General features: G+C 39.5%; 1 protein-coding gene across 1 annotated transcript in view; it reads right to left on the bottom strand.

The window, feature by feature from the left end:
• The window catches only part of DSE (dermatan sulfate epimerase), an 81,742-nt gene that overhangs the window by 42,642 nt on the left and 16,714 nt on the right, over window positions 1–22,386 (bottom strand). Inside the window, exon 2 of the mRNA XM_068985105.1 lies at window positions 10,883–11,351. Within this exon, the coding sequence (XP_068841206.1) occupies window positions 10,883–11,298 (416 nt within the window). The 5' untranslated portion in view covers window positions 11,299–11,351. The remainder of the gene's footprint in view (window positions 1–10,882; window positions 11,352–22,386) is intronic.

The raw sequence follows: 22,386 nt of genomic DNA on the forward strand, positions 1-22,386 counted from the left end.
CTGGCGTTTAAAAGGTTTTTACAAAGAAGTTTCTTTAAGCCGCATCTTGAAGACACACACTCCTCATCAGAGAACGAGGTAAGAAACCCTGTTACTACTGTAAAACCAACAAGTCACATGAAAAATAATACCTATGAGAAGTGAGATGGATAAGGGGCTAGAGAAAATGTTATGGAAGAAGGAGAAGTTAAATAGGATCCTGACGTCTACATCGAGTTGGGGTAAAGGAGGAAGGAAAGGGGTGATGAGTCTGGATCCCTGCAGACAGAAAGCTCAGCTCAGGGCTGGTCTGTAAACTTGTTACCACCCAGACTGAGGCAGAGTTGAAACTGTCAGTACACATGGCCCAGTGAATCCCTGAGGATGCACATCAATGCCTGCCCGTGAAAAGCTTAAAACACTAAAATCACAGCCGTCTAGGAAATAAAAAGATTTCAAGAATCCGAAAGCTCTGGATGGGGGCATGTTTTACAGGAATGATGACAGGCTGATCTTTTTTAACCGCCTAAAGATAATTCTTCCTGAAGAGCTCACCCATATCCAACAGTGACGCCACCACCACCAACAGCAAGATGTATTCAGAGCAGTGAGAGTGAAGCACTGAATAAAGGGGAGGAAGGAGAAAAACAGCTAGAGGTAAGGAGTGTGGCAGCCACAGAACAGAGAAAGTGGTAGGTGATGAATGTGTAAAAATGAATGGATATGGCCCACAAGTCTTTAAAATTATACTAATAAATAGATACCAAAGTATTTGCCAAGACAATCTATGAGCACTTGTAATGATTCCAGGGACAGAGGGCTTTGAAATTCATCTCTCCACACAGTTGGTGATACCAACAAAGTGAGACCATTAAAGTGGAGAGAAAAGTCGTGCAAAAAAGTGAACTAGGGACTTCCCTGGTAGTTCAGTGGTTGGGAATCTGGCTGCCAATGCAGGGGACACGGGTTTGATCCTTGGTCTGGGAAGATCCCACGTGCTGAGGAGTAACTGAGTCTAAGCACCACAGCTACTAAGCCCATGCACCACAATTACTGAGTCCGGCGCCCCTTAGGACCTGTGCTTCACAAGAGAAGCCAGTGCAGTGAGCAGCCCAGCACCGCATCTGGAGAGCAGCCCCCACTCGCCAAAACCAGAGAAAAGCATGCACTGGCAATGAGGACCTGGTGCAGCCAAAAAATTAATAAATATATATTTTTAAAAGCAAACTATCTTTTCTCTCCCACACACCCACTCTACATTCCATCTCCTGTCTGCATCACTGTGCACCCATTTGCCCAAGACAAAAACCAAGTCCCAAGCTTTCTACCTCCCTTCCCTTCACTATTTAATTTTTAGGTGCCTTAGAACCATAGGGGGGAACTTGTTAAAAGGAAAAGTTTTTTGGCCTACTCCAAATGATCGTGTTTCCCTGAGTCTGGGCCAGTTCCGGGAAGCTCTGTTTTTAAGAACACCTGTATGATTCTGATGAAGGAACCATAATTTGAGAAACAGTGTCCCATATCCAATCAATCTCTTTGTAGATTCTCTGTCTTAAATGTCCCTTAAATTCATTCCTTCTTGTTCCTATTCTCTCTGGTTTAGCTGTGATCTTCACTTCCTCCCTAAGCTTCCATCTAGTTCCCTTCCGCCTGATTCCTCTCCTCAAAGCCATCCACACACAAAGCTTCTAAACTGTAGGCTTACGTGAGAAGCGTAATGATCTGTCTCCTGATTATGGTTTCTCCTGCTATCCAAAACCAGCATGTTGACATTGCAATGAAAAAGGAAGGATGGCGGAAAGAGACTGTGTTAAACACAGCTAAAACACGCTCTCTTGACAGATAACAGCAGAAGATGAAAAAGGAAAGAGCCATTCTGAAGATAACTATGGTAAAAGAACCAGCCAGCTTTATCAAAGACTGCACAGACATACTCATGTTACTGCTATTCTCCAGTAGTTATAAATATCTCTTCACACACTATTAGTGAGAACTTAATGTCAGCAAGGCCCTACATCTTAAGTGGTACTAGTACTAACGATTTCACTTACTAAAGGCAACTTTAAAAAAAGATTATAAAGCAATACTGAAATAGAATAAATATACATATACATATATATGTATATATGTAGCACTTGCTAACTCAAATCTCTCAAGATACAGGGCAAGGAATGCATAAAATTAAAACAACATACTTGGCAAGTTTTAATATTAGATAAATGTGAGAGCCAGATTGTAAAGATGGTGTGGAACTTACCACATCTGCATCTTTGTTGTATATATGGGGTGAGCAGCACAGCTTTAGAAGCCCTTCAGAAGAAGGATGAGGATTCCTCTGGCCTTAAGCACAGCTCCCTAGGACAACTCTAAAAGCCCACGGTGAATTTTTTTTATTAAAAAAGCAACAAGTGACACTAAAAGAGCAGGGGGTAGGAGAGAGCGTGACTCATCATGGAGACAGTTGAGGGTTGCACCAATACTGAAGGTTACCCTCAAACAACAAACAGATCCCACAGGAAAACTAACTCAGGATTTCTTCCCAACTGGCTATGTGTAGAGGTGTATGCGAGACACAAAGGGCCCCCCCAGTGGCTCAGTGGTAAAGAATCTGCCTGCAATGCAGGACACCTGGGTTTGATCCCTGGGTCAGGAAGATCGTGGAGCAGGGCATGGCAACCCACTTCAGTATTCTTGCCTGGAATATCCCATGGACAGAGGAGTTGAGTAGGCTGCAGCCCATGGGGTTGCGAAGAGTTGGACACAACTAAAGCGACTTAGCATGCATGCATGCAGGACAGGAAGCAAAAGTTAGAATGGGACATGGAACAACGGACTGGTTCAAGATTGGGAAAGATGTACGTCAAAGCTGTATATTGTCACCCTGCTTATTCAAATTACGTGCAGAGCACATCATGTGAAATGCCGGGCTGCATGAATCACAAGCTGAAATCAAGATTGCCAGGAGAAATAACAACCTCAGATATGCAGATGATACCACTCTTAACAGCAGAAAGCAAAGAGGAACTAAAGAGCCTCTTAATGAAGATGAAAAGAAGAGAGTAAAAAAGCTGGCTTAAAACTCAACATTCAAAAAACTGAGATCATGGCATCTGATCCCATCACCTCATGGAAAATAGATGGGGAAAAAGTGGAAACAGTGACAGATTTTCTTTTCTCAGGCTCCAAGATCACTGTAGACTATGACTGCAGCCATGAAATTAAAAGATGCTTGCTCCTTGCAAGAAAAGCTATGACCAACCTAGACAGCATATTAAAAAGCAGAGACATCACTTTACTGACAAAGGTCCATATAGTCAAAAGTATGGTTTTTTCAGTAGTCGTGTACAGATGTGAGAGCTGGACCATAAGAAGGCTGAGTGCCAAAGAATTGATGCTTTCAAACTGTGGTGCCTGGAGAAGACTCTTGAGAGTCCCTTCAACAGCAAAGAGATCAAACCAGTCAATCCTAAAGGAAATCAATCCTGAATATTCATTGGAAGGACTGATACTGAAGCTGAAGCTCCAATACTTTGGCTGCCTGATGCTAAGAGCTGGCTCACTGGAAAAGACCCTGATGCTGGGAAAGATTGAGGGCAAGAGGAGAAGGGAGAGACAAAGGATAAGATGGTTGAATGGCATCATCGACTCAGTGGACATGAGTCTGAGCAAACTCCAGGAGATAGTGAAGGACAGGGAAGCCTGGCATGCTGCAGTTCATGGGACCCAAAGAGTCAGACACGACTTAGCAGTTGAAAAACAACAACAGAGATGATATAAAATGTCTCACATTTGTTGTTAGGAAGAAGCATTATTAAACTATTTTAACCTCACTTCATCTGAATGGAGAAGAATCTCCTTGTTGTGTATGAAAACCAGCACTGAGATGCTCAGCTAACCTTAACACCTGATTTGGCCCCTCCCTGAGCAATTCCTCACTGCTTCCTCCTGCCACAGGTCTCACAACACCAGTCCTTGCCCACTGCCCTCACCTGGAAAGATGCTGGCAAAAACCTGTTTATTAAATGATACTGGAAGGGAATTGCCAATGGCCAGGTTCCTAAAACGTGTTTCTGTAAATATTAAAGAATCTGATCATCATAAAAAGACTTGTCATCAGTTTTAGACTTCTGTTTGCAAGGATTTATAGCAGGGTAAAAGCAGTGTCTTTCTTTAGATCACTGAATGAATGGAACAGAGAGAAAAAGAGAGGCAGAAGGGGAAAGAGGAGGAACAGCAGAAGGGAGGGAAAGCATGAAGGAGAAAGAGCCAGGGGACCTGGCTGCTGCTGCTGCTGCTAAGTTGCTTTAGTTGTGTCTGACTCTGTGCAACCCGAGACGGCAGCCCACCAGGCTCCCCCATCCCTGGGATTCTCCAGGCAAGAACACTGGAGTGGGTTGCCATTTCCTTCTCCAATGCATGAAAGTGAAAGTGAAGTCGCTCAGTCATGTCCAACTCCTAGCAACCCCATGGACTGCAGCCCACCAGGCTCCTCCGTCCATGGGATTCTCCAGGCAAGAACACTGGAGTGGGTTGCCATTTCCTTCTCCAATGCATGAAAGTGAAAGTGAAGTCGCTCAGTCGTGTCCGACTCCTAGTGACCCCATGGACTGCAGCCCACCAGGCTCCTCCGTCCATGGGATTTTCCAGGCAAGGGTACCGGAGTGGGTTGCCACTGCCTTCTCCGAGGGGACTTGGGGGCCGGGTTAATAGAGACCCTGCAGTTGAGTCCACTGGATTTGTTTCCTTGAATGGATTCCAGGTGCACTATGGGCTACGCCTCCAGGTCTTCACCACTGTAAGGTCATGAGAGGAAAACCCGATCTTTTTACTTAGGGTGCTGTGGCTCTACATCCTGCCCTACTTTGAGCCCCAGCTTTACTGTGCAACTTAGAGAAGTAAAAAGCCTGAGAGACAGCTGTAGGGAACTGCATTTGAAGCCCAGCACACCATGCTGAGTGCCGTGCTCACCCTTCATTGTGGAACATACAGGAATAAAACTGATTGGTTCACTATGATATACCAAGGGCATTTTTTTACTTTATTATTTTTTTGTATTTTATTTTGCAAACAGGCCCTCAGATGTCACTCTCCAGAAGTTTGCATTGCACAAGCAAGGAATTTAATACACTGTCTGTTGCAAATAAAATGATAATTACTCCTCTGTCCAAAAGTTCAACTTCCTTTGTTTCCCTCACCAGTTCTGAATTCTTGTAGCTAACTGGCACCCGTGCAAGAGTGAAGTAATTTCTTTCCTCTGTGATTTATTTTCTGATGATAAGTAAGCAAAAATACTATAAAGAAAGGGAAGAAAATGATGCAAAATGAGTACTTCTCAAAAACACAACTCCAGAGTGAGCAGGTAAAATGAAGTCCTGTGTGTCAAGAATAAAGCTACATGATCATATCTATTTTGTATAGTAAAAATAAACTTTTTAGTAAAATATGTATCAGGCACATAATGCTAAGAGCTTTACATGCATTATCTCATTTAACCCTTGGAACAACATTGCTTGCATGGGAAGAATCAATCCACATTTTAAAGACAAAGACACTGGGGTTTTATAGACGTTAAAAAAAAAAAACAAACCTGCTAAAGGCTAATAAAATAGAGTCAAGACACAAGTGCAGCTCTGCATCCGAGGACTGCTATGCTTGGCCCCTTCCTCAGGCTTTACAACGTTTAGACAAAAGCCTTGAAAAGCCCGTTGCTCAGAAATGCACATGGGATAACTATATGCTGTCAGTAGAGCTTGAACAACAAATCTTTTGTTACAATTCTATTTTAAATCTCTATGCAATGCATTCATTTCTTCATAGTAGGTGCGATATGGTCAACTTATCTGTATCTTTCTTAAGTGACTCAGGTGTGGCGTGATTTCCGATGATCATTTAAGTGAGTTTTTTGTTTGTTTTTAGGTATAGAAGATTACTGTAAGAACAGGCAGAGTAGTGAAATACCAAGCTCGGAGAACGCATCTATCATAAGCTCAGCTGAGACACACAATGTATAGAGAGGCCACCTGACAGGTATACATCATCTCACTTTTCTGCAGGAGCAAAATTCTACTGAAGGACTAAGCTAGACTAGGAAAGAAAAGTAGAGTAGCCTGGGACTAAACCATACGTCCATTCCCCTCTACCTCCACTCTAGTTTTAGTCAATTTCACTTTGAAGAACCTTCATCCAAGGATACTAGAGCATTCATTCATTGGGCAAAAACAGACCTGATACTGTTAGGAGATGACAGAGGTATGTATGAGCAAAACAGATCCAGTCCTGACCTCAGTCTAGTCTAGTATAGTATAAAAAAGACAACACTGTGCAATTCATCACACATGCACTGGAAGGATGTTCATGAAACTACCATGAGAGTTTTTCATGAAAATTTCAGGAGAACTTTCTTTCTGATCCTTGAGTCAAGAGTAGTAGTTGGAGTATCTGATCTGTTTTTAATCCCATGGACACTATACTTCAAAACTAACTGAACCTACTTTCTTTACTTTTAAAAGAATTTAGGGCCCACCTGTGGCCCATTCACCCATCGGACATAAGATGCATTTCAGCAACTGCTTCCTTGCTAGTCCAGCTGATACTCTTAATCTTTTCCCTTCCTCTTTTGTTTCTCAGCTAGCTCTTATTTGAGTATTATATTTTGTTTCCTTAATCTTTGGGAAGAAAGGTACAGTAGAAAAAAGTAAAGATAAGTAAACAAAAATATACACACACATGAAAATTTTAGGAAAACTGAGCAATATGTGCTTATTCCAAAACTTCAAAAACTGACTCTTTAGAAATACCTTAAATCTTGACAAGACCTGTTTTTATTATTTTCTCACCTTTAAGTTCTTGAGGAAAAAAAACTGATGGAAAATTTTTCACTTTTTGCCATCCAACAGTGTTCCTTTTTTAATTAGGTAAGGATTGAATGCAGAAATCAACCATTTATAAAAGAGAATTTCCCCATATGCCATCTGACATATATAGAACTTGCTCTGGTGATTAGATGATATATAAAAAAAGAAATGACTTTAACTGTAATAGAACACATTTTCTATTGTTACCAGGTCTAGATTTATGATCTCAGCACATTATTCTTAAAGCAGTTGTATAATGAAGTTCTAATCACTCTTTTATATAACACAGGGACAACTGTAACCCAAATCCTAGCTCTCATCTGGAAGAGGAGATCTATAGAGGAAAAAAGGCTTAATTTAAAGGTCAAAGACATTATTGGTGATGCTGAAAATGATGTGCCATTTTATATATAGGTTAAAGTAACATCTTTAAAAATTTGATTTTTACAACCAAGTTAAGAACAATTCAATTACCTTGTTACTTTTACTGTTACGGAGAATGTTATGAAGAATGCATGACCTTAACAAAAGGTAGAAGAACAAAGCAGAGAGAGCTTCTGAAAGAGAATATGGACATCTCCACAAAAACAGATACAGGACATAGACACGTCTCATCTTTGCGTACTCACTGACACACAAAATTATAATGTTAAAAGATGATAGTACTGCATGTGGTTATTTTTTAATCACCAACATCATTATCAATCTATGAGATCCCTTTCTACTTTTATCAGATGAACACATAATAAGATCAGTATATAGCTAGATAATATTTTCCATTTAACTTTTCCAATGGCCTTAGACTATTATATAAGTAAATCTACAGCTGTGACTTTACTTAAAAAATATTCAAATTAAATGAACTACATTAATAAATCTGTATGCATATATATATGTCAGATGTACTTTTTTTTAATACCAGACAAAAGACACATCATTGTTCCTTTCCCCTAAGCCGTCACAATTGGTGCTACCATCAGATTCTTATCTGCTAACAAAAAGGGCCCAAGAGAGCAACACTGAAAGTTTTAATGGAATAATGCCAAAAGGAACATATTATACGTTAAACAGATGTTCTAGTTTTGAGAGCAATTTGAACAAAGATAAGCAAAGTCTCCAAATAAATCCCAAACAAATACTATTTCCTTACAGCCTATATACACCAAATTATAAACTAAACAAGATCTAAATACTAAGTAAATACCAGTAACAATAATTATCATTGTCATACTTATTTATAGAAGGCTTACTATGTGACAGGAACTGTGCTAATAAGTATTTTACGTTACCACTTTATTCCTCAAATCTTTAAGTAATTCATGAATAAAAACTAGTGACCACTGCCCCCCCACCCCATTAACTGATCCTTACACTTAATTCTGAGCAGAGAATATAGTCCTAGCTTCGGTTTCAGATACAGTGTTTGCAGCCCTTATGCTCGGTGCAAATTTTAAATGTACAGAGCTATTTGTTTTTCATCACTGAGTCCCCAGCATCTATATGGTACATGACATGCAACAGATGCTCAATAAATGTTTGTTAATGTTTATTAATTGAACAAGTGAATGGACACAATTTACTCATTGGTTTTTATAGAGTAGGAAGGATCTTCATGGAATATGGCAAATGTATTAAGCTCAACGAAGCCATTGTAGGAAGATTTTTAAAAATTAAATAGTATGAAACACTGATCTCTTTTATAAATAAAAGTCTTTTATTTTCCCCTGAAACCAAATATAGGTGAACTATATCCTAAGACAGTGACAATACCTACAATACTTTCTCTGGGCATAATAGGAGCGTACGATTTAGTTGATTTAAATATGGATAGTTGAACTACGAAAACATTCAACAGTATTTTAAATTTCAAAAAGGGACTGATTATATTCAACTACAATTTATTAAAAATTTAAGAGTCTAGGGATTGGGTGCGATTGCTCTTAAAACTAGTAATTTCCATAAAATCATTTAAAAGTACCACCGAGTAACAGTTCTTCCCAAGATAAAAATATTCTAGTAGCTTGACTTTTTAGGCTAGGATAACTTAGGAAATACATAGCAGATATAAAGGTAAATTCTCAATTTCTGACCTTCATCTACCAGGAGGTCAAGAGAAAGAACTCAACTGTTCAGCTCTCTTAAATCACAGGCTGGCTTTCGGGTTACTGGATAATGGCATAGAGTTATGCCTGTTTTATATCAAAACGGCCTCAAAAAAAGTACCAGTCCTCTAGTATACTTCTACACATCTCCATCAACCAGTAATTCTGAACCTGCAGAAACTACGAAAATGATCATTTTTAAGTTTTATTTTCCTCCTTTTAATCCTTTCTAATGACAGCATTTAAGGTGGTGTTTACATGCCTGAATGGTTTTTATTATAATAAAATTGCACAGGTCTTGTGCAAGCCTCTTAATGTGATTGTATTTATCCTGATAAAGTCTCCATTTTAAATTGGTACTTCCCAGTTACCTACTCTTTCATGAGGTGAAATTAATGTTCCAGAATGGCTCTTTGGAACATTTTTATCAGTATCTTAATCTGTCAGATTTCACTTATCTATCTAAAACAAAAAGGACTTTACCTTTATAGACAACAAAGATTTTTTTCCTCAAATACTATAAATATGGCTGCCATTTTTAACTAACTGTACAATGTCAAGTAACTGTGATATCTGCTAACAGAACTTTATAGTTCAAATATCCAATTTGCATATATCATTTTTTTATTATTTAAAGATTTTTTTCCAAACTTTACTGTATGGTTGGCAAATAAAAACTGAAGTCATACATCTTTTATGTTCTTTCTTGGAGTCAGCAATAGAATGAGTTAATCAAGAACAGAAACTATGGCATATATGGCTCAGCTTTGAAACAATCCAAATAAAATTTTCTTTTCAATCTAAAATATTGTAAGCTTCAAAATGATTATACATACCTAACAATAAGCCTTAAAAATAAGCTCTGATATGAATGTAATACCAATGCTTCTATAATCTTTTTCAATAAGAAATTTCAGGAAATCCTTCAAACTCTATAAGCAAACAACATTCTTTATAATATTGCAGAAATTTAGGAAGAATTACATTTATTTATTGTATTGGCGGAATTCAGGAAGCTTGCAAGCTACCATTCTTCACCCCTATGATATGTGAGATGTAACTCACCACAACATTAAATGCATTCACTGATTTTTCTAATCATTTAAAAATGAGCTCTTTCTAACCTTAGGACAATTAACAGCCTATATAATTTTAAAAGGATATTTCATATAGTTTGCAATTGTTTTAATATAATTGGTCCATGACTATGTATTAAAACACAGTTTAAATAAGAATACACACAGAATCTCTAATTAATTCATCCCATACCTTCTGGAATCAGGGAGGCACATTAATTATAAACAAATAAATTTAAGCTAATCAAGAAGTGACAGGAAGTTTGTACTCAAATTTTGAACTTCTGAAAGTAAATTATTACATAATTAGAATTCCTCACATAATTATACTACAACTTTGGTTTTCATATAGGTTTGGGCAATTTGCTGGTTATTGGATAAGATCTTGTTTATAAATTGCCAGTTAATCCTATCACATTTACTTTTAGCTCTTCAAGCTCCTAATTGTCCTAAAATGGAAAGAAATCTTAATTGGAGGAAATCTCTTGCTGGCAAAAGGTTTTAACTACTTGGGGGTCAGTCAGAACCTAAGATCTGATGATAGTAATACAAGTGTGTTAAACAAGGGGGAAAGAAATCTCAACAATCAAGATGATACTATTTACTCAAGGCAGCAAATTATTTTTTCTTTGGTTAGACTGTATCTATAAATATTTTTCTTCTAACTTTAAACATGGAAGTTACTAGATCTTTGCAACTAGAGACCATTCATAAGCCACTGACAACACAAATAACAAGCAATCTTTCCCCTTCAATCACACACACACACACAGAGTATATGAAAATCTGGCCTCTGAGATTTCACCTCCCTATGAATTCATTACTTAAATCACAGAGTTAATACAGTAAGAAGAAAAAGACAAAAATCTACCAACTAGGCTGAGCTGCCATCCTCTCCATGTAGTCTTTGGCCATATCTCGGGCTTCCATGTTCTCAGGATACAGCACACAGAACATTGCTAAGGCCCCCAAGTTGTTGCCGTAAATCTCATTCCAGCGGGCGCTGTACTCTTTGGGATCCCAAGGAGGGAGGTACTCCAAGGGGCTGGACAGCATGGTGTTCACAGCCTCAGTGAGCCGGGCGGCAATGTGCTCGTGGGAGCTGGCAGCCCTCAGCTGGAGCTCGGCCACCTCCGCCCTGGAGAAGTACAGCATTGGGTGGCTGTCGTAGTTGGCATTGGTGAAGGGGATCATGACTTCTGGATTCTCGTCTGTGACGCAGGCTGACACAAAGCAAAACAAACATATGAAAAACACACTGGGAGCCCCCCGTGTGTGAGTCCTCATCGTGGCATCAGATCTCCAAATCTCCAAGGCAGCCAAACCATCTTCGAAAGATCCTACAGGAGAATAAAAAGGAGAGGAGGTTATGTCAGCCAGAGGACCACTGAAGCAGGAAATATATGGTAGGCAGCCACCTTGCATACTATGAAAATTAAGCTTAAGAATTTTCAGATATTTCAAAAATGCAACAAACATTTGAACTAGGAAGAAACTAAAACCTAATAATGTAATTAATTACACATGATACATCAGATATATTCATTGTGGAAAACAGAACTTTGGACTTGGGAAAATGGTGTAATATTTGCTCGAGTAGAGAAGAAAAACCCTAGCTGGCATTCTTCTCACATTTTATTGCACAAAAGCGTTTCAATTTTATGGTATTTTTGGACATTATTATGAAGGCTACAATAACCAAAAGCTGGTGGTGAAATGTCTGGGAATCTGAATGGACGTTAGGAAAAAAATCAGAAAATCCTGTCTTAATACAGCCTCCTGCACTCTTAAGTTTTCCCCTCCTTCTAACATTCTCCATTCTGAATGAGGGATTAGGATCAATACATCTATATGAATGTGAGCAGACAAAATATTATGAGTAAGGCTGAATATCCTCTTTGTGTCAGCAGAAGGTGGGGACAAGGACTAACAGAAGCAGGGTAAACATCTGCTAAGCCCATGCGTTCCCTGGGATGACATCAGCAGGCATGCAAGGCAAGATCAGACATGGGGCTGCTGGGACTGGAGACTGACATGCCTTCATTCAGAAAATAAAATGCCAGACTTAAAAGGCTGAAAGAACACGTGTGCATTTTCCCATTATTATTTGAAACTACTGTCTGCTTTTTTCATTTCGCACTAGGGATTTTGGTGTCATTCAGTTAAGTCAGACATTTAAACCAAGCTCACATATTTTCTTAAACTGCTTAACTTTCTTGAAAATCCTTTTCTTCAGTGGCAGCTTTGCTCACTAGTTAAAGAATGTCTTTCAAAGTTGGAACATTAAAAAAAGAAACCCCTCAGCCTGGTCTATGTCCCACATCTGGGATAAAGCAGGCATAAAATCCCCCAGAGGCAAGTCAGGGAATTCTTAAAATTCTTCAGAGGGGAAAGGTTATGGAAAGCAGACCAGAAAAAGACAGTTTTATGTAAATAATGAACAGTAGTTTTCAATTATTAAAGGGAGAAACTGATGGAGAAAAAATCAATCTCCCCAGCTGAACGCAAACCATTTTTCCAAGGAAAATCTGCCTCATCACATTCAGAAGAAAGAAAACCAAGGGTTTAACACACATTGGAGAACAACCCATACTCTTAACTTGGTCTGTGTCCAAGTGATGCAACACAGCATCATTTGTGGATGCTGCCATAAACTCTAGTATTCTTTATATTTCTGAATGTGCGTTAGCCTATATATAAAAAAGTCAGTGGCAGTGTGTTAACTATTTTAGACTTACTTCAAGAACAGAACTTTTAACGAATAAAAAGTGAATCTAGCCAAGCTACAGAAAATATATAAAATAGAAATAACTCTTGGGACTCTACCCGTATTATGTCTAGCACCCAAATCTTCAAGGCGGCTGGCTGGACCCTTCAAGGTCAGAGAGCTAGCCAACAGAAACAGTCTTCGGTGGTTATGACTGAGGAGGGCTGTGGTCTCTGGTAACACAAGAGACGTGGCTCGCTCTGAAAGCTCCCTCCCCACCACCCTCACCCTGGCGTTTATTTTCTGCTCTTAAGAGAACAAGTGTGCTAATTAAAAAAAAAAAAAAAGCCTGCATATATTAAATCCCCACTGGATGGGGCCATCAATGCAATTAGCACTGTGAGAGTCTTAGGCATCCAGGGTGAGGATGGCTTGGAGGTTTCTTCTTTAACCGACCTCTACATAGATAGAACTGAGAATCTTCTCTGAACTACTGGTTTTTAAATGTGCAGCTCAGGTTCTAGGTGGGTAAGCAGGTGGCGTGGGGTATGGAGGGATGGGTTGGAAGCTATGTGAAGACTAGAATCTGTATCTCAGATTTTGTACATGCTAAGTTGCTTCAGTCATGTCTGACTCTTTGCGACCCCATGGACTGTAGCCCACCAGGCTCCTCTGTCCATGGGACTCTACAGGCAAGAATATTGAAGCGGGTTGCTGTGCCCTCCTCCAGGGGATATTCTCGATCCAGGGATTGACCTGGTCTCTCATGTCTCCTGCACTTGCAGGAGGGTTCTTCTATACATACATTCCCTAAAAGGGGCTAAGGCTGATGTGTTTTATTCTCTTACATTCTCTTTTTCTAAGAAAAAAAAAAGTTTTATTTTTAAATTTTTGGCTGCACCCTGCAGCATGTGGGATCTTAGTTCCCCAACCAGGGATCAAACCCACACTTCTGCATTGGAAGGCAGAGTCTTAATCACTGAGAAGTCCCTGCTTTGTCATATTCTCTTTTTCCTGCTTTATGTACAGCACCCTCCTAGCCAGGTCTGGAGTCACTGAGCTTAGAGAAGCTGCTCCAGTAAGACCCTCCCAATGCAGGACTGAACCGTGCTGTGATCGCAGCCACTTCTGCCACATGGCTTCCAGTTACATAGGACATGCCCGAGTAAATTTAAACTAGAAGCATTGCTCCTGAAGCACAGACCTCATTAAGATGTTGTTTTGGGAATGATGCCATCTCAATATGCCAACTGTTACTGAAGGTTCCCTAGTTATTGCTTCAAATTCATGTGGAGGTGTCAGGGCAGCAAGGCTTGAGTTACCACACATTGAAGACATTCCTGTTGGAATACATGTGGGCCAGGGTACAACCCACAGAAATTCTGCTAAACGATCATCTACGAAGACGGAGGAGAAGAGACTGTGACACTCACAGGGGCACAAATTGTGCTACTCTCCTTACGGCATACATGCAAGCAGCTATGAAGGCCTTTGCTGATCTACCCAAAGAGTTAACATCTCCTGCATCTGGCTGAAGGCTGTATTACATGGGACTGTTTCAGCTGTTTATGCCAGACCTCTCCAAAGAGGGGACCACAGCTTCCTTTTTGCATCGCAGGGGTTAGCAGTGTGTGCCTGGCATGTACAAGGCAGTTCACAGACACTGAACTTCTGGGCTTAGGAAGTGATAGAGGGGATCTTATCACTAAAATGAGCAAGGAGAAATCTTACTCCTCCTTACTTGAAGCTAAAGCAAGTTCAGAATTTTCGAGATACAGTTTCTGCGAGGAAACAAATAGAGAAAAATACTCATGAGGCCTAGTCACTACTGTAGCCTAAAAAACATTCAGTAGTTTACCAAAAAAAACAGAAGGAAGAAAATAAATGAAACTTAACTAAAGTCTTTAGGCTGGTAACCCAAAGGGAGACCTAGTTCTCATCTACCATCTTAAACCTGTCTAGGTTTTTATTGAAAAGCCCCTATATCCAGGTTTGGGGTTTCCCTTTAACCATCTACCTTCAGCGTTCTATGTACCCTCTCTGCCAAGGGAAGAGCTAGAATTAGACGAAAGGAGCATTTCTCAAGGGAATTTTAGGTGGACACTGGTGGCTAGGCTTTATGCTAACTTCATGTATGTGCACTTATTTCAGTGCACATTAGGAAAAGCTATAACTATCATATCAAACCAGATTTCAACAGATACATAAAGTTCCTGTTTAAAATACATTTAAGTTTAAAAGTAAGTTTAAAAGAAAAACAAATGGATAAGGCAAAAGCTGTTGAAGGTGATGCCTGAATGACCAAAATTTGGAAGATGCTGAAGGCTAAAGAGTTTACCAAAATGACCAACCGTGACCCTCCCCCTCTCTCTAACACAAAACACAACCAATTTCCTTAAATCTTTAAGCTGCCCTTGGCCCAGTTCAGGAGCAAGGCACCCTCGAAATGGGAAAATCGTGAGCTCTGCTCAGAAGCTGCCTATGAGTAGTGCACAGTGTACTCATAATTCAGTTCTCAGAATGGTTCTGAACGACTCTTTTTAGCCTCATTTCCTCCAACAGCCTTTCTTTCCTCTTCTCTTCCACCAGTTCTCTTTCCTAATTCAGTTTTCCTTCCCATTCTTTTATCTCACTCGAACAGCTCAGAGAGCAAAACATTCCTAACTTTAGACCTAATCAATGAATACAGTACAGTTGAGATCATTCAGACAGAAATATAATCATTTATCTGCTTGTATGCACCACATACATCTGCAGCAGTTCAACTGGCATTATGCTAAGGCCAAGTCAAATAACGTGAAAAGGATTTAACGAACTGCCCGAATTCCAATTATCTTAAGTAGGTCCACACAAAGCAACAATAAGCCTAAAGTTATTTTGCTTAATTCTGGTTCCAACAATCCATTGCAGATACTATGACTGCTGACACACAGCGATTTTGTGTGAAATGCTCTTCACATATTTAATAACTTAACGTGGCAAAACAGTACTAAGAGTTACTCTCACAAATCTCAGCATAAATATCTAGAGACAGAAATAAACCTGAATCTCCTAAGGCGTAAACCAAAGTTCTCTCCTTTAGCCAAATGTTTAACATTCAATAACAATAAAAGTTTCCATTTTTGTCGTCCTTACACAAAGAAAGCACAGAAAGCGTAAGCCGAGAAGGAAAAGAATTGAAAACTATACCAGCACGTTGGTTTTCAAAAATGAAGTGGGCTTCCAAACAGTCTGAGGTGATTTATAAATGAAACACACAGTAGTACAAAAGTTCTTTCAGTTCCTCTGGTTTCAGAAACATAGAAAGTATAAAGATGGAAGTAAGAAATCACCCTATAGAAAGTAAACCATGTCCCAAATTAAGATGGATTTAAAAACCCCTTAAAATATGTGCCAAGTCTAAGGAACACAGCACTAATTAACATTATGGGCATGGAGTTGGGCAGACATGTGTATAAGTTGTCTACTAGTTTTGATCAACTGACTTCGGCTCTCAGAACCCCCATTCTCTCATTCATAAAATGGTCCCAACTTCCTGAGGCAAATAAATATTATATAATGCACTTAGCATAGAACCTGACATGAAATAAGAGCTCCATAAATATTTGTTATTTTTAACAAAAAGGAAGACATTTCAGACATGCAGGATAATATTAACCTACCCATAAAATATTTTATTTGAAAAAAATTAAGTATCATAAGTAAAAGAAGGAGAACTAGAGATACCAATTGACTAGGGCAAGGTCACGCCACACGTTAAGAGATTTAGCTGAAACTAGAACTCAAGGCTCCCGATTCTTTCAGGCAGCATTCGTAGTGAGCTCAACGCTCATTGGAAAGGAAAGCATATGATCCTCAACATTCTTCAAAAATTTGTTGGGGGTTTTGCCCCCAAAGAAAAGTATAAACATTAAAGGAACTATTAACCGACTTTGATTGCTTTCCAAGGCCAGTTAATTATTCTCGGTGTACAAAAAGTGACTGCTTATTACTGTATTCTTTGGAAAGAAAGGCACAACGATACAGTAAGTGCTGGGAAAAACAATCTCTGGCTGGAGAGCTATTTCCAGTAACAGGTTTATATCATGGAAAGAGTACAAGAGTACTTGGAAGATATCTACTGCCATTGCCAGAGATGATGATTTCACCTCAGTCCAGGGTCTGGTCTTGGCTCAGACTATCATCTCAGCTGATCATCCTAGGAGATGGAAGCTGATGTTATGATAATAAAACTAAATCCCTCCTCCCTCAGCATATGTAAAGCCAGAATGTCAGTGCATTCATTTTTCAGAAATACAACGATCAAGAAGACTGGGAAATATTTTCTGGCTTCATTAGAAAAATACACAGGAAGCAGAAGTATTAGATAATTGCCTGGTATATAAGGAATCAGAACAAAGGCAGTGGGAAGGGCCCTGGGCTTGGAGCAATTCAAACGGTCAAGAATACCACCATATTGTACTTGAATGGAGTCTACGTTGTCAGCCCCTGTCACAAATGCCCCTGGGATACCACTAAAAATAAATGCTAAAAAATGAATTGTAATAGGGTGATTGCAGCTATGAAATTAAGACACTTACTCCTTGGAAGGAAAGTTATGACCAACCTGCTGCTGCTGCTGCTAAGTCACTCCAGTTGTGTCTGACTCTGTGTGACCCCATAGATGGCAGCCCATCAGGCTCCCCCGTCCCTGGGATTCTCCAGGCAAGAACACTAGATAGCATATTAAAAAGCAGAGACATTACTTTGCCAACAAAGGTCAATCTAGTCAAGGCTATGGTTTTTCCTGTGGTCATGTATGGATGTGAGAGTTGGACTGTGAAGAAAGCTGAGCACCGAAGAATTGATGCTTTTGAACTGTGGTGTTGGAAAAGACTCTTGAGAGTCCCTTGGACTGCAAGGAGATCCAACCAGTCCATTTTAAAGGAGATCAGTCCTGGGTGTTCTTTGGAAGGAATGATGCTAAAGCTGAAACTCTAGTACTTTGGCCACCTCATGCGAAGAGTTGACTCATTGGAAAAGAATCTGATGCTGGGAGGGATTGGGGGCAGGAGGAGAAGGGGACGACAGAGGAAGAGATGGCTGGATGGCATCACCGACTCGATGGACGTGAGTCTGAGTGAACTCCGGGAGATGGTGATGGACAGGGAGGCCTGGCGTGCCACGGTTCATGGGGTTGCAAAGAGTTGGACACGACTGAGCGACTGAACTGAACTGAATGCTACTTAGGAAAGAACAGTAAAACGTGCACCACCAACCCCTCCCCGGAGCTCCTGCACCACCTCCACTAAGCTTAGCTCAACAGTAACCATTCTAATTTGCCCAACCCAATGGACAGGCCCAATAGTTAATACTGTGTTGGCCAAAAAGTTTGTTTGGGTTGTCTTGTAAGCCGAACAAACTTTTTGGCCTACCAAATATATGTCTAGGACAGCTGACCCTCCCACACTAGAACTGGAGGTGCCCTTATTGATGAAGGGCTAAAACAGTCTAGTAAACAGACAACTGAATGCCCCTGACATTGTACCCTATGCCCTGGTAAACGCGTAGACTTTGCAGAAGTTTGCAGCTACAGCTCCTTCTTCATGCTTCCACTGAACCCAAGTTCCCTTCCTGCTTAGGCCTCCAGTCAGGTTTTAGGCAAACCAATGGTCTGAGAGCACTAATATCTCCCAGCAGAGCTATATATTTCCTTCTCTGATCTATTTTAGGATTTGACTCTCAAAGAAACCTATTTCCAAGTATTTGAGAAACATCTTGCCGTGGTCTCACACATACTACTGCACCATTTCCATATGTTTTAAGTAGAATATACATCTATATTTAAAGTTCTCCTCACTTTTCTATTTCAATTTTATTAAATGCATCATTAGGATAATTTTAAAAATTATTTTTCCTCAATATCAAAATAAAACCTTATAGGTCTTGGTAGACTTTTGTAGTGAAATAAATCTAACATTATTCTTAAATATATCAAATGCTAAGAAAACATATGGTTTTGGTACCATACAATCATTCCCTAAAATTATACTCCCTGATGTGTAAAGCCTATGGACTCAGCCAAAAAGGAAAAATTTAAAAACCAAGCACTCTTAATCAAAATGAAAGTTCTTTTTTTACTGACGGCTTACTGTTTCCTTATTTAAGGGTGAAATGAAATATATCTCCCCAAAAAGTCATTTCCAAACAAAAGTCCACAATATGAAATTATAACATACGGAACCCCAAGAATTTACACAAACTACTGAGGGAGTAATCATAACCCTGAACCCACAGAGCAAAACCACACTCTATAGAATAATGGTGTTCACCCCCTTCACACTCAATGCTGGAGAAACTTTAGGTTAGGTCTGTAAGTTAAGTGCAGCCCTGCACAGTGAAAGAAAATTTCCACGTGTCTCTAGGAAAGTTGTTTAGAAGATTCCACATTTTCTCATTCTACATTTTCTCTGAAGTTCACGTCTTTGCAACATCAACAACAGTAACTGTATAACTTCTTTATATAAGAAGGAGAATTAAGCTGGATTATATTTTTAAATGATCAAACAAATTTTTGGCGTCAAATCTGAAATCTCCATCTTGCATGCACCACAGACTTTTGTTTGAGTAATTTAGTGGCTATCAAACTGAAGGTATATTCAGGCAGAGAGTTTTGCCTGCTTCGCATTCCTACAAAACTAAAAACCATTAAGATTCTGTTTTTGAGAGAGTGGTTGTCCTTCAGAAAGCAGAGAGGAAGTAAAATTTTCATGGAGGCAAAGAGAGAACAGGATGGAGAGTAGGGGGAGAGAAGTATCCACAAAGTCACTGATGAGACTACTAGAGTACTGAATTTTACCTGCAAAAATGCTCAAAGAGAAAATGAAATGGTTTTAGACTCTCTAAGACAAGCTATAAGTAAATTCTAGTTTATCTAGCAGTGTAACAGTTGGATATCTTCTGATCAGTACTTGTTACAGTTTTCATGGATTTTCTTAATGATGACATGGGACGACAATATCCTATTTTCAGAATTTTTTATTCTTACATTATTTTCAGAATAATCTAATGCTGAGTATGAAAGTGAAAGTCGCTTAGTCATGTCCAACTCTTTGTGACACCATGGACTATACAGTCCATGGAATTCTCCAGGCCAGAATACTGGAGTGGGTAGCCTTTCCCTTCTCCAGGGGATCTTTCCAACTCAGGAATCGAACCCAGGTCTCCTGCATTGCAGGTGGATTCTTTACCAGATGAGTCACCAGGGAAGCCCAAGAATACCGAAGTGGGTGGCCTATCCCTTCTTCAGCAGATCTTAGTATAATTAAGTGCATTTCTTTTTTGGCATTCTGAATCTTTTAAAAAGTGGTAGCTTATGTATTTTAAGTTTTCCACTGTATTGTTTTCCAGAATTGGAATACCAATTCCCTACCTATACTGGGAGTAAGACTTTCTTGTATTTATTCATTAATTCAGCTATGTATTGAGCAGCCATAAACCTAGAAACTATATTAGGCATGAGGCTACAAGGTAAAATTTCTCCCTTAGTCGAAAGCAATTTATTTAACTTCTTGTACCTGGCCCCAAAGAAAATCAGCAATCCTTTTTGTGTTCAAAATTTTTCGTAATCAAAGATTTTTCTAGAAGAGTCTCAAAAACTAGCTTTGACTTTCTCAGCAATAGCTTTAAACATGAAAATACTATTTTCTGGCATAACTGACTAAAAGCATAAAGCATGTAAAGAAGATGAATAAAGATAATGAAGCCAAGAGCTAAATATAACCTCATACAGTTTCAAATAACAGTTAACTTAAACCAGGAGATGTCCATGAAAACTAAAGGAAAAATTTTCTTCCTGCCACAGATTCATAAGGGCAGACTGGTGAGGCAGTTAAGAAGGCTGGCCCAGGGGTCAGAGTGGCTTTCTTCACCACTGTGTGACTGTGGGCAAGCTAAACCAATTCCCTTACTTAAAATGAAGAGGACAATCGTATTTGTCTCACAGGCTGGTTGGGAGATTAAATGACATAACACCTAGGAAGTAATTAACACTTTCTGGTAAGGGTTCCCCAAAAACGCTAGTTCTCATCATTCACCTCAGAACCCGATCAGTGATTGAGGGTACAAGCAGGAGCCAGACTTAAAGAGTTTGAATCCCCGCACCACCATATCCTTTGCGATGTTCCTGTTTCCTCCTCTGTAAAATGGATAAAATGATACATTCCTCACAGGGTTTCTGTGATCTTAAATTAGCTTCAAGCATTAAAAGGGCCACTGGGATTTAGAAAGTGTTCAACAAATGCTGGCAGTTGTCATCATCTTGTCAATAAGAACACCAAGGTTAGTCCACAGGAGAGAAAGCGCACCATGACACCAGGAGGAAGTGCTCACAAGCCATCACTCACAGAGGGTTATTTTTAAAACAGGTACAATGCACCATGTATTCATAACCTTGCAGAGTCTTCAAAAGCCTACAAATACCAAATATTTTGACAAATATAAAGTATCTGATGCCAAGAAGTTGGTCTTTCTTCCTGCTCAATGGCTCATTTATAACTTTGAGGCTACACATTCCAAGTAACTGAACACATGTGAGGAGAAAATAAGTTTCTACATTTAATGCTATTTCTTTGGCAACCAAATTTTATACAGAGAGATAAAGCTTACTGATAAACCATTCTGATTGTATATGTGCTCACCCAGTCAGAAAAATATCCTGAACAAAGAAGTCTTGAAGTTTAAAGATGAAAAATTTACTTCTGAACTTAAAATTTTTAAATCTTACATTTGATTGAAATACATTTTCTACTTCCCATGAAAGTGAAAGAAAGTGAAGTCACTCAGTCGTGTCCAACTCTTTGCGACCCCATGGACTGTAGCCTACCAGGCTCCTCCGTCCATGGGATTTTCCAGCAATAATACTGGAGTGAGTTGCCATTTCCTTCTCCAGGAGATCTTCCCAACCCAGGGATTGAACCCAGGTCTCCCACATTGAAGGCAGACGCTTTACTGTCTGAGCCACCAGGGAAGTCATAAATGGTATTATATATTAATTTTCAGTTAACAATGTAATTCTTTGAATTTGTGGACATAAGTATCTCTAATTCTGTAACCAAATCTCCTCCTTTGATTTTTGAGATATATGACTTCTTTTCTTAGCACCTGTGATGGTTACTTTTATGTGTCAATCTGACTGCAGCCATACAGTGCTCAGATATTTGATGAAACGTTATTTCTGGTTGTGTCTGTGAAAGGTTTCCTGAAGAGATTAGCATTAGAAGTGGCAGACTCAATAAAGCAGACTGCTGTTTCAAATGTAGGTGAGTCTTGTTCAATTCACTAAGGATCTGAATAGAACAAAAAAGCAGAGGAAGGGAGAAATCCCCTCTTCCCTCCCTTTCTCTCTGCCTTACTGATGAGCGCAGACATCATCTCCTCCTGCCCTTAGACTGGAACTTATACTGTCAACCTTTCCTGGGTTCTAGCTTACAGACAATCGCTTCCATAGCTGCATGAGTTGCATGAGTCAATTCTGCCTCAACATCAACTTCCAGGCTACCCTCCCTCCTTTCTACCTCTTTCCTGACTCCAGTCAATACCACATACTTGGAGGTCAGTGCCTGTATTTTTCTAGCCCAGTATCTGCAAACTTCTGTGGGATAAGTCATGACAACAATTATATATTTTTC

This window comes from Capricornis sumatraensis, chromosome 13 (assembly GCF_032405125.1).
Source record: "Capricornis sumatraensis isolate serow.1 chromosome 13, serow.2, whole genome shotgun sequence".
NCBI lineage: Eukaryota > Metazoa > Chordata > Mammalia > Artiodactyla > Bovidae > Capricornis > Capricornis sumatraensis.